At 36.5% G+C, this 19,556-nt stretch overlaps 1 protein-coding gene across 1 annotated transcript in view; it reads left to right on the top strand.

The window, feature by feature from the left end:
- Positions 1–1,627: 1,627 nt before the first annotated feature.
- The window catches only part of adam19a (ADAM metallopeptidase domain 19a), a 116,042-nt gene continuing 98,113 nt past the window's right edge, over positions 1,628–19,556 (top strand). The window contains exons 1-2 of the mRNA XM_084109561.1: positions 1,628–2,026; positions 12,085–12,164. Of these exons, the coding sequence (XP_083965687.1) occupies positions 1,903–2,026; positions 12,085–12,164 (204 nt within the window). The 5' untranslated portion in view covers positions 1,628–1,902. The remainder of the gene's footprint in view (positions 2,027–12,084; positions 12,165–19,556) is intronic.

Below are 19,556 nucleotides of genomic sequence, written 5' to 3'. Positions count from 1 at the left end.
ATGTGCCCGCTGGAAGCAAAAAGCTTAAACTTAAACCAGCCTAAGCTCTAACTTATGCAGAACTGTAAAAAAAAAAAATAATTAATTGTAATTTGGTAACACTTTATAATAAGTAGACGATAATAAAGTAATTACAAATCATTTGCAATCTATTAGTTAATTCATTAATATATTAGTCTATACATTTGTTATATAATAATACACTGAGTTCTTAATTTATTGTCACTGTAATTAATTATTATTGTTTAATTAGCTAATTTGTAAAGAGTTAGATAATGTTTTTTTAATACTTTGTTAACTTATTAGTAAATAGTTCTCACTTTAGATTAGGTCACAGAAAATCTGAAAATGATATTAATCTATCTAATCTTGATCTATGTGTGTGTGTGTGTGTGTGTGTGTGTGTGTGTGTGTGTGTGTGTGTGTGTGTGTGTGTGTGTGTGTGTGTGTGTGTGTGTTTGTGTGTGTGTGGGTGTGTGTGTGTGCGTGCGTGCGTGCGTGCGTGTGTGTGTGTGTGTGTGTGTGTGCTTAATGTGTTTGTAAACATTTAAGGAACACTGACAATGAATGCAATTAATTTCCAATAAAGGTTGGTTTAAAGCACTTAATTAATGATATTTTCATTTTCCATGACCTAATCTAAAGTGAGAACTATTTATTCCTAATAACCAATTCACAACTCATTTATTACTGGTTTAAACTACTGTACATCAATAATACATGGTTGTTAATAAAGCATAAAACAAATTTTAACTATTGTATGAGCTAATTAAATAATAAGCATTGTGTTAATTACAGTGACAATGAATGAAGAACTGACTATTTGTAGCCTATATAAAATAACATAGAAACTACAATATTTAAACTATTTATAAACTATGAACTAATAGTTGGGTAATGGTATACTTTATTAATGTAAGTGTTACCAGAAATTGTAACAGAAAAAAAGGCAAAGCATTACATTTACATGTTTTAATTAATGTAAAAGTAATAATTATCTCATAATGTATGGCATATGATGTTTTTAAAAAGACAGTATAATAATTTCCAGAATTCCATGCAAGAAATGATGGAAGCCGGAAGCTCATTTCCACCACATAAAAAATACCAAGCTTTGGTAATTGCAAGATAAAAAGTTAAAATTATGACATTGAGATAAAAAGTTATAATTTTGAGACAAAAAAGTCTTAATTGTTAGCCTACCATAGACTGTAAAAAAATATTATTACATAAAAAGTCGAAATTTTGAGGTAAAAAGTCAACATTATGACATACTAACTCAAATAATGAGATAAAGAGTCAAAATTGTTTCCAATTATTTTGAAGCCATTATGCCTGATTATATCATAATTTCAACTTTTAGTCATCATTTCGACTTTTAACTCGTAATTATGACTTTTTATCTCACATTTTCTACTTTTTGTGATAATTTTGACTTTTATCTCATAATTTCGCTTGTAGGCCTATGTCATCATAATTAGCCTATGATTTACCAAAGAGCCTTATTATGTGGCTAAAATTAGCTTCCATACATTAGTCATGTAAACCAACCAACTAATACAAGACTGACCATTTCAGACCAGCAAAGCAGATGCAAAGCATGGGTCTGTTGAATACAGTGATCAATGAGTCATAAATCCACTATGACCGGAGGGAAGCCCTGACAATGTGCGCTTGCTTTCAAGTGCCCAAGGGCTTCACGATTCTCATCCTTCCTTCCTCGGTTGTGTTCTCTGCTCGTAGTAGGACAGTTTGCGAACATATAATGGTTCGTGTGGCTCACGCAAATCGAGAGGGCAGAGCTTAGCTGACTCAATTGCATCTATTTCTTCAGTTTCCTCTAACGCTGGCGAGTGAATCCAGCGCGAGGCGAGACGGAGAACAGCACCGACCGCCACAGGGATGTATACCAAACACAGACAGAAAAACGGACACATTTCATCGACACGATATGTGCCTGTATTGCTATCGCTTTGTCTGTTTAACGGTTTACTGGAAATTGTAGGCGGAAATCCTCGGGAGGAAGGTAAGACAGCGCTTTCATACCCCAGAACCTACTTGGAAAGTTGTTCTCCTTTATCAACCAGTTGCGCGCATCCACGAATAAGTTTTTTTGCTGGGAAAACGAATTTAAGTCGCTTCGAAAAGTGTAGGTCTGATGCATAAATACATTGTTTGCTTTGGTTACTGTGTAAAGAAAAGCTTTTTGAACAATATATTCATCAGTGATTTCCCTTCCATATAAGGATGTGGATGTTGCCCATTGACTGCAAGAAGACTATAGCCTACTTTATTCTCAGCTGATTGTTTACTTTAATGTTGCTATAAACGTCAGGACATAATCAAATGTGATTGCACCTAATATTGCCCTCAACTGAAAATGCAAAAGGAGAAAATGTGACATTGTAACATTCTATTTGTTTTGTTCAATCTAATCGTTAAATCGGAACGATTTACATAGACAATTAAAAGTAGGCTACAGTAACCTATAGCATAGTGACCGAGAAGCAGCAGTACTTTTTAACAGGATAATTTTTAAGTTCACTGCACTAGCCTATTCAGCAATTTAGTAGCCTAACCGGAGTAGCGCACCGTTGATAGCCTACTAAATCTACAGCGTGAAACATCAGCACTATTCTGATTCTATGACTTTCAGAACTACTCTAATCAGATTATTTTAAGTGAAAATAAAAAATAAATAAAAACATCCAGCTTCATCTGTGTAGTCAGATTCCCAAACGAGTGAGTCTTATGAGCCGGTTCTTTTTGTGACTCAAAAATATAGCCTAGGCTATATCGCAACGGGAGTAATCCGAATTCCAAATGATTGACTCTTATAAGTCGGTTCATTTGTATTTAATTAAAAAACATAGGCCTACATTGCGTTTACAAAATGTTTTTTTTTTTTTTTTTTGTGAATCAAAAACAGGTTAGGCTAATGCCCACTTCGCGAACGATGAAAATATCGCGTGACGATTGCCGAACGAATAGGCTAATTCTTATGAGCCGATTTGTCTAGTGAATCTAAAACACTTACCGAATCATTTGGAGTGACTACTGAATTAATCTGTAATTTATTGCAAGTTACTTTGGTCAAAGGAAAGAATGACTAAATTGAACATTATTTTATTGTATGGTATCCTATGTATTAGAGCATATTATTGATTTAATTATAGGTAGGCTATCATTGTCATTCATTAACTATTTAAGTCTTGTGACAGGTATTGATTGTAGGAAAGATGACCTTAGAAGACTTCAGGGTTACTTATATGATGAACACTCTAAAAAATGCTGTGTTGTTTCAACCCATGTTTGGGTCAAATATGGACAAACCCACCCAACCATTGACCCAAACATGAGTTGAAACAACCCATGTTTATTAGAATGTATGTTTGGGTTCAATCTCCTGCTCATTCAAGGCCCTGTCTTGTGATGATTCAATGGGCCATCTCTCATCATACGATACGTGAGAGACTGTCCATTAATTTTCTTGGCAATGATTTTTCCAGGGTAGGTTGCAAGGTCTTTTCCCAATAACAGTCTTGTTTTAAAGGAGAACTGTCATCGCGACTCACATCACATCATTATTTTACACAACTGAAAGATTGACCAATGTCTAAAGATCAAATCGATTCATTGTGTGCAGTTAAGTGGTTTGACTAACATGCATCGCTTTATAATAGGGATTTGTGGTCCTGTAAATGATTAGGAAATGATTAGTAAATGATTCCCAAACCTCTCCATTACATGGCTTGGGACAGGCATTCACACCAAATCTACACAGGAAGCCGGGACTCGAACCATGGATCTCCTTGCTGTGAGCCACCCAATAAGCCACTGTGCCGGCAATTATAGGTTTACTAACATGCAAAAAAGTGATGTCAAACAAACACCCTTTTAGCTCTAACCTTAATCAAACACACCTGAACCAGCTAATCAAGGGCTGCATTCAAAATTGCATTTTTCCCTACTAGTATATATAATAGGCGAAACACAGTATGTGACAAGAGTAGTTTGTCAGAATTTACAGTACTCATTAAAGAGTGGATGTAAAGTACCCGGATGACCTACTACTTCCAGCGAGATTCTGAAGTGTAGCCTACGAATGATGGACATTTTACTATCCCATGATGCCACGGGAGAGGATTTATGAATGGCAGCGAAGCTATGTAATTGATGCTGTTTGGTCACTTGATAATGACAACATGGCGAATGTAATGCGTCTTGATTCTTTTCATACATCACACATTTTTAGCGGACACAAAGTAATTACTTATTTAAAATATGTACCTACTCAAGAGTATATGCAATGTCAGACGCAGCCAATGTCTTTGTGATTGCTAGAAAGTTACAGCCAGGTAAATTTTGATCAAGGTTGGAGTTAAATTGCAGGTAAATGGATCTCGAGGGCCAGATTGTTACTGAAAGATACTGAAAGAATCATTATGGAGCCTAATCATTTACAGGACCACAAATCCCTATTATAAAGCGATGCATGTTAGTCAAACCACTTAACTGCACACAATGAATCGATTTGATCATAGACATTGTCAATCTTTCAGTTGTGTAAAATAATGATGTGATGTGAGTCGTGATAACAGTTCTCCATTAAAACAAGACTGTTATTGATGCTGCAAATTCTTTACTGTCAAAATTATAAGCCACAACAAGATCCAGGTTACTTTTAGAATTTAAAAAGTTCACATTATCAATGCCCCAGATTCTCTGATTCACTGAGCAACACATAAAAAATATAAAGGAAAACTGCTGCGTGTTTTTTTTTTTTTTTTTTTTCACTAGAATATTTAATCACAGGCATCACTTCTCTGTAATTTAAACACTGTGTGTTTTAAGGAAACTCAAACAGGCTGTTGGTGTCAGGATATCAAGTTAACAGTCCTGTTCCAACATACACTACACAAGCTCTCTGCGTGTTTGGAGAAGTTCCTACATCTCTCTGAGATTTGACCAGGGACTCTGGGACCTGCGCTGAGATTCAGTATCCATATTGCGTGACAGACCTTTAATGCATTTATAACAAGCCTAGCGATATTATCTACGACAGGCGAGCGCTATTAGCAAGAGTAAATATTCTGCTGAGCTGAGAAGTTGATGTTAAAATATACTTATGGCTTGTTTGTACCTACATGTGGATAATCAACGATGCACATTTAGCCTATATATATATATATATATATATATATATATATATATATAATATATGGGGTTTATACTCGAAGGCAGTCTGGTGACATACTGTAATAATAAAACTAGGAAGCTAGGAAGCAGCTTGGGTTCTGTGCTTTAGTTGCATAATGTAATGAGGAAATGACCAATAAAAATGTCAAATGCAATAAATTCAAGAGGTGAGATCCTAATTTAGAAAGCAAATATTAAAAAGACATAACATTCAGTTTTCAGTAGCAAATATACTAATAACTGATTACTGAATACTGGGACAAAAAAAGTTGTATGCAGATTTTTTGTTGATTTTGACAGCTTTCTGAAACACTTTATTCTGGTCAAGTATTTGTGTGTAATGACTGTTGTCTGGTGCAACTGTATAACTGACTGCTCATATGGGCAATCCTCTCTCTCTCTCTCTCTCTCTCTCTCTCTCTCTTTCTTTCTCTTTTCATACAATGCAAGTTGTTAATTAATGCCATCTTTTTTTTCTGATGTTTTAGGACCTACTATCATGGTTGTGACAGAAAATATACAGCAAATACAATTACTTACAATTATTTTTATGAGTCAGTTTGACCTTGTTCGATCTGTAGCAGGCGAAATACTCAAATATATAGTTTGAAAGGGGTCTTTACTTTAAGCAGTTCATGCTGAATTAATTGCAAAAAAATTGAAAAAAGAAAAAGAATTAGAAGAGGAATTTCAATAGTGTTGCTTTGTGAGCACAGGAAAGTCTTACTATTCAGTGGCCTTATTCTGGGATTTCGATTGGGGACCAGCTTCCGTATTTTCTGCATACTGTGCTATTTTGTACTCATTTACATTGATTTGAAAGCTTAAAATACTGAGAATAAGACAAATACTGGAAGAGAATAATGGTTACGTCAAATCAAATAAAAAGCTTGCTACAGTGCAAAATAGGAAAGAACTCTTCTCTTCAAGGGTTCGTGCATTGTAGATTTATTTGGAATATGTACATAATAGCATAGGAGGTATAAATAAGGCAAACTTTTTGCAGTGGTCTACTCACAGTGCTTTGTGCTCTCCACAGCTGCATGGGTTAGTTATATCACCATTACTCATTTATACGCCTTATGTTTATGCGATGAGAAGAAAGATGGATGACTTTGGGTTTCATCAGTATGTCTAAAAAGCTTCTTGTTCCTGGAATTTTCCATTAGTCCCTGGACTACAGTTTCTCTATCAAGATAATGACTTTCATAAATTGGCTCACATAATAGATAATGGTTGTTTTTCCTTGTGAAAGCGATTTTTGTGGCATGGGATATTATTATAACACCATCTTCTTTTCTCAAACAGTAGGCCCAGTGTATGTCATTATAAATCATCTCTGTCTTCTTAAATACCACATATATTTAAAAAAATGTGTGTGTTGTCAGGTTTTACCGCTTGCCGCCCTTGTGAGAAATAATAAGTGTACTTAAACTGTGCTTGCTGAAAATATAATATTAATTAAATAAAAAGCCACTTAAGTGTACTTAAAGAGAGTACAATTTCATGAATATTTCTTAAAACATTTGACTAACAATGTAACAATGTCAAATTAAGCGTTACTCTAAAGGATATTTTAAATCGTTATGTTTTTTTTTCATGCTTTAAAAAGAAGTATACTTTGAAAGTACACTTTGATGCATTGACTAAAATACTAAAGTCCATGTAAAGTAGCCTACTTGATTATGATTTTAACTTGTGCAGTGTAGTGTATTTGATGTTACATTTAAAGTTAATACGTTTTAAATGTACTTAATTGAAACTTTATCGTTACAAATGTGTAATTAAGAATATATTTAATGACATTCAAGTTTAGGTGGAAATTATATTGAAGCATATTTTAGTTTATCATAAATGCTTGTCAGAACATTCAACAATAACAATATTTCAAAGACGAATACAAGTAGGCTAATTATGAAATTACTTAAAAAGATGTACTTGCATCCTAAATGGGTCAACTAAAATAAATTTCCATTTTATTGTTAGTGTCCGCAAACATTACATTAGATTTGCACTGAGGTATCTTCTTTTAAAGTATATTATTTACGTAATAAGTACTCTTTTTAAAAGTATGCTAAAGTGTCCTTCTGTTTCACAAGGGTGAATGTTGTCAGCATTTCAAACAGTGGTGTATACTTTGTGTGTCATTGTGCATTGACAAGTCAAAAACTTCCTTCTTTGAAAAAGACTTATAGGCTATCAGCATATCTTAGAACAGTTGGAAATGCGAGGGGACTTTAGTGCACTCCTACACAATCAGCACTCATGGCATTTGAACAAAAAAATATGGAAGGCTGTATGAGTCAGATAGCATTATAAATTGACATTCTTATGTGCTACAGTATATAATGAGCGAGAGAGAAAAAATGTGTGTGTGTCTGAGAGAGAAAGAAAAATAAGAAGAGAGACAAAGGTAATCAGAGAGTGAATCATAGAGACAAAAAGCTAAAGACAGAGATGGGGAGCGTGGCGGATCTGTTAGTTGGAAGGTAAGGGTAGGGAGGAGTTTTTCTGTGTTGTTTAGAGCTGTCACTGAAGACGCCCGGTCCCTGCAGCGCTTTGTGATTGCATTTGGTGTAAAACGGCACCCTGGAAACAGTGATAGAAACAGTTCCATTCAAACCTCTCTCTTTCACACACGCATCAGGCACAATTCAGAGAAGAGATCCCCCACACAGAAGCAACATTCAATCTTGTGCCAGCTTATCTCTCACACACACATACACAATCATAGTCCGCCAACTGCACCATGCTGCATGTTTTAGAGTGTCACTAAATTGCAGATGCTTCCTGTCAATCTGATATTGACTTTTTTTTTTTGTCCTCGTCTCTCAGTGATGGTTCATAAATTGGTCAATCACACAGATGATGGCTGTAAATCCTCACACAGTCACACAGTTGCTGTGATAAATTCATTGTATATGATAAATAAATTGTAAAATTCCATTTTAACCCATTTAAGGCAAGAACATAATGTTTTATGTTCATAAGGCAAGTTTATAATTTACTAGAATGTATGTATAAATGTCTTATTTATTAAAATGTATTAATAGATAGATAGATAGATAGATAGATAGATAGATAGATAGATAGATAGATAGATAGATAGATAGATAGATAGATAGATAGACGGATGGATGGATGGATGGATGGATGGATGGATGGATGGATGGATGGATGGATGGATGGATGGATGGATGGATGGATGGATGGATAGATAGATAGATAGATAGATAGATAGATAGATAGATAGATAGATAGATAGATAGATCATTTCCAACATATATTCTCAAATAAAACATTTTCATGTTCACCTGTATGAAGAATGTTGGTAACCAAACAGTTGATGGACCCCATTGACTTCTAAAGTATTTTTTTCCCTTACTATGGAAGTCAATGGTGTCCATCAACTGGTTACTGACATTCTTCAAAATATCTTCCTTTGTGATCAGCAGAAGAAAGAAATGCATACAGGTTTGAAACAACTTGAGGGTGAGCTATCATAAGTGAACTATTCCTTTAACATTGACAGTGGTCTTCTTACAACACACTGCTATTTTAATGTTACTTTGAGTTATTTGAGTTTATTTTAAAATGTATTTTACATTTTTTTTTTTTTAAATGTATTTATTTTTACACTTCGTTTTTGAGCAAAAATTAGGCAAAATTGTTTCATTGTTCAAGTTCTAATTTTAAATACCCCTTTTACCTGTTTCTCCCTTTCTATCTCTCTCAGTTGTGACAGGAAATCATAATCATCTTATCGGTTTTTCTCTATATTTGTATTCTGTCCTCTCCTAGGGATCGATACGTAATCCTATAACAGCAATGCTGCTTTATGGATCTTATTTGCCTTCTTACATATGTGTTGGATGTCTGGATTACACTCATTAGGTCTCTTATAACATGCTTTTGCAACATCTGGTGCAGTATTTCAGTTGTGACATTTAAAAGCTGACATCCAGTCAAATCTGTCAGTTGCACTCAACCTATCCCATCCTCAGGGCCGACCACAATATTGTTCATCGCCGTAATGAGGCGTGAGAATCAAATCAAATCAAAGATTTTATGCACATTCCTTTGTGGAGGTGTAAAAATTAAGGGTAGCTTCAGTTCTGGCAGGTCACGTTAGTCAAGCTCGCATCAGCTTACTCTCAGCTGATACACGTCTACCCATGGTTCGAATTACGTCGGAGCTAGTGGGAGCTGAGCTCCCATAGAGAGAGGATGAGCTCCCATGAAAGCAGTAAAATACACCTGTGGGGGTCTCTAAAAATCATCAGCGCCATTATTTTAAATTACAAATAAAGCACTTTTTCCTTCAGACTACTGTAACATGACTTAAAAGATAGGATCATAATTCGAACCCTGCGTCTACCTATAGGAATACGACGCCTATCACTGTATACATATATAAGCTCCTTCAGTATTATCAGCAGCTATCGCGTTTCTCAGGAGCTAATTACCCTCCTCCCTCCCCAGCTCCTCCTATCGTCAGTCAGGATTTGGCATTCTGATCAGAATAAATTCTCGAATTATGTTGTACTTTAAAATCTTGAATTAATGCTATCTGCAATACATTCATGTGGGTTCTGTTCTGTTTACCCTAAGGGGGGTTATTGCTGCTCTCCCTTCTCTTATCCTATAGGCTGCATGGATGCGCAGGGAGTTCTCACCCAGAACAGAACCATACTGCCAATCCAAACTGTATGCTAATTGTCAAACGTTTTTGACGATAGTGGTCCTGACAGTAATATGAGGAAATCAGTTTTTTAATAGTTATTTTATTTAGCTGTACATAAATTGAGCAAAACTGTAAATTAATATTTGTATTAACTATAAATATATTATTGATTTAATGAGACTCCAAGGGGAAAGCAAGAGAGGAAAGCGAACAGAAGCAAAAAGAGGAAGAATGCTAATCCTCTTCTCCTTCAGACCTTCACTTTTCTCCTGAGGTCTGTTCCTAAAAAGCCTGGTAAGAGAGGAAGGGAAAAGCAAGGCTCTCTGGGACCCCCATGGCAGTTGAATGACTTGACGGGCAGATAATTGTCAACCAGAGGAAGGTCAATTTCACTGTGTTTGAAGAGCAAGTGCCCTCAAGCCAGCTCTGGCCTTCTTAGATCATTCTTCGGGAACAATGTCTTAGGCTGGCTTGCAGCTAATGCTTTCTCTAAACCTATTAGTTTTGGAAAATGGTTTTCTCTAGAGGGCCTTAGTCTGCGTTGATGGATTCTCTGGATTTATGCCGTGCAGGCGACAGGCTGATTATTTTACGTCCCAGAACTCAAACTTGGCCTTTGATGATGTTTATTGTGGAAAAGAACTGCGGTTACAACCAGAATAGACTTTGCGATACATTCTGATTGACAACAAGCCGCAGTGATTTAGATCACGCCGACTTTAGACGAGCCTGATATTTTAGCATTAGCGGAGATGAGACCATTTCAAATTTGGAAATAGAAAAGAAAATTGGAAAAAGGATGGTCTTGTGAAGACCATACCGACACACTCCCCTCCCGATCAATTCTATTGCTTCCTTTTATCTCCTGTCATATTTTATAAACTCCAGCCATAAATGGATATGGCAAGGTCAGTAATGATCTTATTTTTCCACATTTGTGTGCATGACAGCTCTGAGTGAGACCTCTGAGATTCAGCTTAGAGGGGATGCTTATTTGTTTCTTTTTGCAAAGAAAAGTACAATCATTGAGGAAAAGAGAGGCATGTAAGAGAAAAATCCTCACACCTTTCATTACATCTCCTCTCTTGTCACTTTATTGGGTAGAATGAATAGCCAGTTTCGCTGCGCTGATAATCAACTTGTAAAAGCTTGTAATTTTAGTGTCTAATTTTGAATCCCACAAGAGGTTTAAATCAAGTGCATGAAAGCTGTACAAAATGATTTATGAGGATGATTATTCCTCTTAATCATGAGTGATTGAGGGAGATTAATAGCCTGACCTACTGCCCACTTTCAGCTGCCTCTGAAGAGTTGATTAACTTAATGCCAGGCCTGGATTGCCAAGCTTTATTGTACTGTCTTAAGTGTTACGTCCATGTTCAACCTTTATAAGGTTTCAGGCTTGATAACAGCAGCGCAAACATGGTTAGTACTGGGACGCCTGCAGGATTTAATTTCAGGGTACGCACAGAAACCTGACCATGCCCAAAATGCAATAAATCTCAGAGAATATCAGATCCCTTGGCTTTTTTGTGACACGACAAGGTCTGAAAAAATGTCATATAGCACAACCACTCAAAAACTTCATTTAAATAAATTATAGATGAAATAATAATAAACAAACAAATAATACAAGAAATACACTTCCATTGAAAAGTTTTGGGTGGCCTTTTTTTTTTTTTTGGAAAATGTTCACCAAGACTGCATTTATTTGACCAAAAACACTGTAAAATAAAAAAATATTTAGAAATGTATTGTTACATTTAAAATATCTGTTCTCTATTTAAAATGTATTTTACTCCTGTGATCGCAAAGCTGATTTTTCAGCATCATTACTCCAGTCTTCAGTGCCACATGATCCTTCAGAAATCATTCTAATATGATGATTTGCTGCTCAAGAAACATTTATTTTTATTATCAATGTTGAAAACAGTTGTGATGCTTAAGGGGAACTTTTTTTTTTTCAGAATTCTTTGATTCAAAGTCAAATGAACAGCATTTATTTGAAATTGAAATCTAACATTATAAATGTATTATCAATTGAATTCATCCATGCTGAAAAAAAAATTATTCATTTGTACTTTTCTTCATCATGGACACTCTTATATGCCATTGATCCTAAAAGTGAGGTTGAAATGTCAGTATCCATTGTTTTTTTTGTTTTTTTTCTTCTCATGATCTGAGCATCTCTTTCTTTTCAGTGGAAGACAGGGGACAGAGAGTGACGGCACACTGGATCTCTCACGGTACAGCACAGCAGGAGACTGAAACTGCATTTAAGGTAAGGCACTAGGTAACGATAATAAAAAATATATGTCTAAATATTCACCACAAACATATTCTTATATTTATAACATAAAATATTTATCAGTTTTATGCAAACTGCCAGGAGACTCCTCACTAGGGTGACATTTAGTTAGATAGTGTACTAAAGACACATTGTACACGGTTGACTTGGTCTTAGCACTGAGTTGTTACATTTCCATACATATACGAAGAGTTGAGCAAGAGTGGATGCAGCTTGGCCAATGTGTTTGTGGATTTCAGCACGGTAATGTAACATGATGGACAACATAATGAGTTTTCTCTACATGAAAATGGTCAAGCCAGCGTCTTACAAGCCAGTCCAATGGGTCCTTAGAAGGAGTTGTTCCCTCTTGCAGCTTTCTTCAATTATGAGGAAAGGCCTGGAATCCAGACAGAGCCTTGCTTTTGGCCGCTGCAGGTGTTCTAACATTTAGAGTTTCTAACAAGCAACTAAAAAGGTTTCCCTTCATGTTCTCTTGGAAGAGCTTGATAATTCTGCGCAGCCTAGGAGACTGCCTGCCTTCTGAATGATCTAAAAGAGCCCCCTTTTGTTCAAATCAATGACAACAATGTTGTGGGGTTTCAGGCACCTGCTCTCATCATGTTTATTGATTATGTGTTGTCACATGAAGAGTATAATTCTACCCATTTCTCCATCTATCCACCCGCTAGATTGTTTTTAAAAGCAATATGAATATTATATACCATATATATCGACCACCCACTCTCCAGTTGTCTGTATTGGCCATTGAAAACCCCATGTCAATTTTATATATCTTATAAATAATCCATAAAGTTCACTAGTGAAATAGTTTGACCTGCCCAGAGGAATCCATTCCCATTGGCTGATTTAAATTCCCAGCTTTCTCTACTAAAGTTTTCCACTCTAATGGATCTTTCCTATCCTTGAATAGTGTTGCTGCATTTCATGTGCTGTAATACACGGCCGGCCACACACATGTGAATGTGCACACATCCTTGTGCACTCCTCTGGAACATCCACTCAGTCTGATTTCTCTGCCCTCTTCTCTGTTGTATTGACATCTGTGCTCGGTCTCAAACTCAATGCCCTTCGGATGCAACCTGTTTGGCTTGTTGTGAAACCCTGAGACAGCCTGCAAATGTCAAGATAATTGCCTCAAACAAACCCAGTCCAGTTGAACCTACATTAGAACAATGATGAACATACAATAATAAGCACTAACATATTTTATATTTATATGCACAGAGATCCTGTAAGTTTCTTGTTTGAGATATTTTTTGCCACTTATAATTTGTTGCATGGTCAACCTATGGACATCTGGTCCAATTTGTGTGGTTCTTAGTGGGAATTTTGCCATTCTTCAGTTTTTATATTTGGTTCAGTGTCTGTCTTTATTATGGGCCTTACTATCATGCGGTGGCATAACTCAGCAGAGGCATCATAAATCTTTTTTTTTTTGAAGGGGCACTAGTGCCAATACTGGCTCACTTTGTGCCTTAGGCGAGATAAGATTTAACATATGTATATTTTTTAATTAGCTATTTAGTAGTTCTTTATAAATGCAAGCTTATTATTATTAACAAACCAAGTAAAATTGCAACTTAACTAGTGATTACCATACATTTTTAATGCATAAAAAAGCTTTGACACTGATCCATGGGGGAAGAATCATATAAGTTGTCAGCATTAGTTTTCAGTTTTAAGCAACTGATCTGCGCAAAATGCAACTTAATTGGACAAACCAAATTTAGATATGTGAATGGGTGATTAAAAGTATTTATTTGTTTGTTTGTTTATTTAAAATTCGCTTTTTAAAATCCACAGAATTGGGAAGCATGTGCTGTGTTTGAATAAACGTGACGCTTTTGACTGAGTGTCTGGAGCCAAACAGATTCTGTCAGCTGTTGTTTTGCTAGTGGTGCTGACTATTGATGTGATGGCAACTTCTTGACATTTAGGCCCAGCCTGTGAATATGTCACCATCTGTAGAGAGGAATAACCAATCACATTGCCTGATTTCATGGAAATTGTAAGATTAGTCAATTTACTGGAACATGAATTACTTTATACGGCTCAACGAAATGATCGGATATCATTCATTTTCTATAAGAGTTGACAATTTCCTGCAACACAGCGCTTGTTGCCAAATGCAGCAAGAGCAGAGCTCGACTTTCTGCAGAGACAACCAGTGTGAGTGAGGAGATTCCTACTAGAAACCAACAGCTCATAAGCTCTACAATCTGAAGCGATTGAATAGCTGTCACTGTGAACGCAGCATTGTTGGGGTCTCTCACAGGCTCACATGTTCACTTAATAGTTGACTTCACAAATAGACAGAAAAAAAAAACATTATATGTGTGTTCGTGAGAATCTGGACGTTTTATTGAACTTCTGGCTCTTCTGGTGATGATGTAACGAGTCACTGTGCTGTTTGGAGCTTGGCTGAATGCATGTCAGGCGGATGTAATTTTATACGCTGAAACAAAGACACACACACAGACACTCTTCCCTAAGGATGGGGGCAGGGGAACAGGGCGACTGCCAGAACACTGAGCGTATGAAGGAAAAATGTTAGCTACTTATAGCAAAAGAAAACCACTCTCTGGCTCCTTTTATGTGTGTCTCACCAAGCATTGAGCATATGGTCTAGTTTTTCCATTTTTCCTGGTCTCAAACAGTTAGGGCCATATTTACTAACAGCTCAAACCCAGCCAGCGCAAACCCTCTTTTGGCGCTAAAAAAACTACTGTCAGGATTTACTAAAGACACGCAGTGAAAAATTAGCGCTGAAAAGGCATGGACAGGGTTATTTTTACGGGTGACCTTATTGCATATGCATTTGTAGGAGATTCCCTTTCAGACACAACATTTATGAGAGGAGAGTATTTAAATGAATCACGCAAGGTGCTTTACTAAAGATTGCGCTCGTCAATGTACTGGTGTTTGCGCCATTATTTACCGCCCAAAAAAAGCACGTCTTAAACCAGTCGCTACCTGGTAGATTGCATTGGTCATCATGGAAATGATCTGACTGCGTCTGTGTTCTTTAATGTACGCATTGTCAGCAGATCGCGCAGAGCTAATTTGCCGTTTAGTAAATCTGCCCCTTATTTGTTAAATTTACATGGTTATGTGTAGGCCTATGTACATTCAAGACACAAAATGTCAATGTCTTTGCAAAATATCAAAACAAGGGACATTTATTTGAAAGAAATTTAGCACAAACATATTTTTCAAGCAAAACATTTCACAAAAAGAAGTGTGTAGGTTGAAAATCACAAAACAACAGAAACATTGTATTGGTAAACTTACAGATTGTCAATCATATGTTCATTGTTAATGTGTGAAAGATAATAGCTCAAAAGTGAAAATTTGTTGGCAGATAAGACTTGGTTTGATATTTTGTGACTATTGCAATGACATTTTAAAATGGGCATTTAAAGTGTGACTTCGGTGTCCAAATACTTATAACTTTGTCTGGTATTGTCTCAGAGAAGACATAAATCAGATTTTTTTCAGGCACTACGCCGAGCTATTTATAATGAGCACACCAACATGAGCCAAGGCTAATGAGTTGTGTTTGATATCTGAGATAATTGTCAGGTTTGTTTAGGCTAATACTTAACATCTACCGCAATCACGATGAATGCTCCATAAATTTTTTGGTCTTTTGTCTTGAGTTACACACAAATAATTTCAGTTTATTTGTCAAGTTTATGTTTTGCTTCGTGTCACTTTACTGCTGGAAAATAGTCTCATGGACCTGTCAGTTTTGCTTCAGCCATACTGCCCTCGATGACAAATTTTCCAGTTCCTCCTGCTGAAAAACCCAGAGCAGGATGAAGCCATCAGTATACATGACAGCAGGAATTATTCCTGAGTGTTTAGGAAAAGAGGCTGAAAATGTGAGACTGATCTGATTTGCCACTTTTATTAAGACTACTTAAAGTCAGTGATATTTAGTGTGGAATTAAGAAATTGAACAGCTGAAATTTTAGTGTTATTTTTTTTCCAGAATTTATAGCAAGTATACATTTACAGATTATGCTATAATCAATGATAATATGTACAGTATATGTGAACTTTGCATTTTTTGAATAAAAATAAACGTCATCCCTTGGAAAATGAGAAGATGAATGGACAGAGGAACGAATGAAAGGCTGAAGGATTACTATGAAGAGGTTGAGCTTCATAAACAGTTGCGCCTTGCAAACTACTTCCATATTTTGTTTCTGTGTTTGTGCTTTTATGTTATTCGCATAATTCCTCATTTTATATAATTTTAATTCCACCTGATAGTACGTGATGATCGGTACTCAGATCAAGTTACAATTGTTACACCAAATTATTGGTGCTTGACATTCTATATAAAATACAATTTAGTAGAAATACAACATTAAGAGAGAAAATACCTTCAGTTCATTCAGAGAACAAGAACCGAAAGAATGAAAGTGAGAAGTTACTCGGGAGGATTCCATGAAACAAAAATAAGCACGTTCGACACCAGCAATCCTGCAAGGAATTAAATTTGTTTTCCCCCTCGTTCCTCTTTCTTCTCTTCACTATCTCACTCTCTGGCTTTCACCCTCAATCATTCTCTCCTCCCTTTCATTCACCGCTCCATCACAGTCACTCTCCGTATGGCTCTATCTTTTTTATTTCATCCCTAACTCCATCTCCCCCTGTCCTTTCTCTACCACCAAGGCATTTTCTGTCCTCCTCTTGTTTCTATTTTTGCACTGAAAGCATTACACTTTTTTGACCTCCAGAAGTAGAGCAAACACTTAAATGGAATGGAATTGAATTGAATTGAGTATGAAGTCCTACTTTAAGAAGTGAAGTAGTTGAAGTTGCTGCTGAATTTGCAGCTATGACGGAATAGGCTCATTTGTCTCAGGCCGTAGGTCCCCGAGATGAACCCGCCTGGCATTTGGGTCACACTCACAAGTAGGTGAATACATGTTCCTTGTATAAAGAATACATAATTACAGTTTTTTATGAACTAGTTTAATAGGGTTTTTAATGTGAGTGTGTGTGTGTGTGTGTGTGTGTGTGTGTGTGTGTGTGTGTGTGTGTGTGTGTGTGTGTGTGTGTGTGTGCTAGTCTGAAGGTAGTGTGTTAAAGAATTGATAAGCCAAATAATAAGACAGTCTAGCACAATCCACATGCTCCAACTGAATGTCGCCTTTTGTACGGTTCAGCAAATCTTATATAAAATGATGTGGGGAGTTTAGAAAAGCAGCACTGAATGCTCAGACACACACACACACACATCGGCACACAATGCAGCATACAAAAACTAGCTGAGACATGGCTAGTTTTATTATTCAATAATGTTTCTTCATTCAGTGTTGTTTTGTTGGACAGATGACTCACTTTTGTTGAGAGGTGGATGTGCATGAGAACGGCTAACCAAAAATAAATTCATTTTAATGGTTCTGTTGGAGGACAGGCAGAAAAGTTGGAGAAAAGGTAGGCATTCAAAGATTTTGCAGGTCTTTGTGAGTGGAATGTGAAGAATGTGCGTAATTAAGCAGTATGCATCTGGCTTTGTGTGCCAAGGTTAGATTTAAGTGAGTGTGTGTGTGTGTGTGTGTGCGTGTGTGTGTGTGTGTGTGTGTGTGTGTGTGTGTGTGTGTGTGAATATGTGCACTACTGTACACTGAACACCCTCGATCTGAATTACTGAATACTATCACGACTTTTTTATCAATATTGTGATATCCTGTATCCTGCATCTCTCCTTTATCCAAAATAAAGCACAGATGTTGATTTTTTTTCGGCCAAGACATTATCCAATGTGTACTTTGACCCCCCCCTCAAACACTTAAGTTGTAGATGAGGCATTGTATCGTTATCGAGAGACTGCTTTTTCTCTGCGCTGCGAAAGCAAATTCACTTTCCATGTACACTTCCAAAGGATGAGGACTGGCGTTCAAATTAATACTGTAAAACTGATGCTATCGTTACTGTTTGTATGTGTACAATTGCTGAGGAAGCTTCTGGAGCTGAAATGCAGATATGGCGTTTAGTTTTGCCACACGCGTTGTAAGCGGTACATCATCACATTCATAACAGCCATCTGACCAATCAGAGCAGAGCAGGCTCTCGATTTTGGATTTCAATGTTCCAACATTTTCGAACATTCTTTTTATACACTTTTTACTATTTATCCTAAGAAATTTTTGTGAATCTGTCCCCAGCTTCCTCTCCCCAAAAAAGGAAGAAAGCATTTTCTCGATCTGGCAAACTCTCATTTTGTTGACAAAATCTACACAAAATCTACATATTTCCAATAAACCTCCCTCAGCATGTAAAACCAAAACAAATTGTGAGTCGTTGACATGCCAGTCATTCTCTTCCTGTCCAAGCATGATCTTGGCCAGAATAAACTGAACAATATGGTCAAAAGTCTGAGACTGAGGTCTTAGATAAATATAGAAGAGTAACTTCTATCAAAATCCTATATTTGATGGCCAGGAGCCGTTGGTTTGGCTAGCTGACTTTAGCCCCAGTTAATTTCCCACAAATCATCTCTTGTGTGACTCCTCGTTGACATAGTCACACACAAAGAATGAGCAATGATGAGCCCTTCAGGATAGAATGTCATGAGGAGACTGTGGTAAATTTGATCTGGTGCACACAGCTCCCTTAATGGCAGACAGGTTATATTAAAAAGATTGTCCTCATAGCTGATTCCACATCTCTCAAAGCCGTCTGTCTACAAAAGCTGATAACTGCACTATAAAAGGTCTTGTGTGTAGCGCCGGGAAGCTCAATAATTTCTTACCTCCATTAGTCAAAATGTGTCCAGTAAGTTCAAAGGAAAATGTATGCACAAAAAAACTGAGAATTAGCTTCCTTACCAAGTGAAGATGAAACTGGGACAATTTGTCACACTGAAAAGATACCAGATTTTCCTCAGCTGATGTAAACACACTTTTATGAGGTTCCTCTGTGGTCCCAGCTTGCTATTATGTGCTATCATGCTCTCTGATAAAGGATGTCATGTTCCTAAACTTATCAGAATATTAACCAAAGCAAAGCCCAAGTTGGCGCTCTGTGAAGCAGGCTGAGTGAAAAAGAGAGTGTGAAAACACTTCAAATTTGAATGCATCTCTATAATTTCAATGTTTTCAAAACACTTCACACGGACATGGCAATACATTATTTTCGACCCTTACAGCTCTCGTAGCTAGAATTCATTATTTCAATGTGGGATTGCCTAACCTAAAATGCACTGATACAGATAATTACATAATTTGGAAGAGTAATCACAAACATAAGGAGGGTGCTTTTAAAAGTCTACAATTTTTAAAGGGATATGATATACACTGTAAAAAGTGAACAGTTGGATCAACTTAAAAAAATTACTTCAATTGG

This window comes from Abramis brama (genome assembly GCF_963993115.1).
Source record: "Abramis brama genome assembly, chromosome: 3".
Taxonomy (NCBI): Eukaryota; Metazoa; Chordata; class Actinopteri; order Cypriniformes; family Leuciscidae; genus Abramis; species Abramis brama.
Note: the sequence above shows the minus strand (reverse complement) of the source record. Positions and strands in the feature narration are given on the sequence as shown.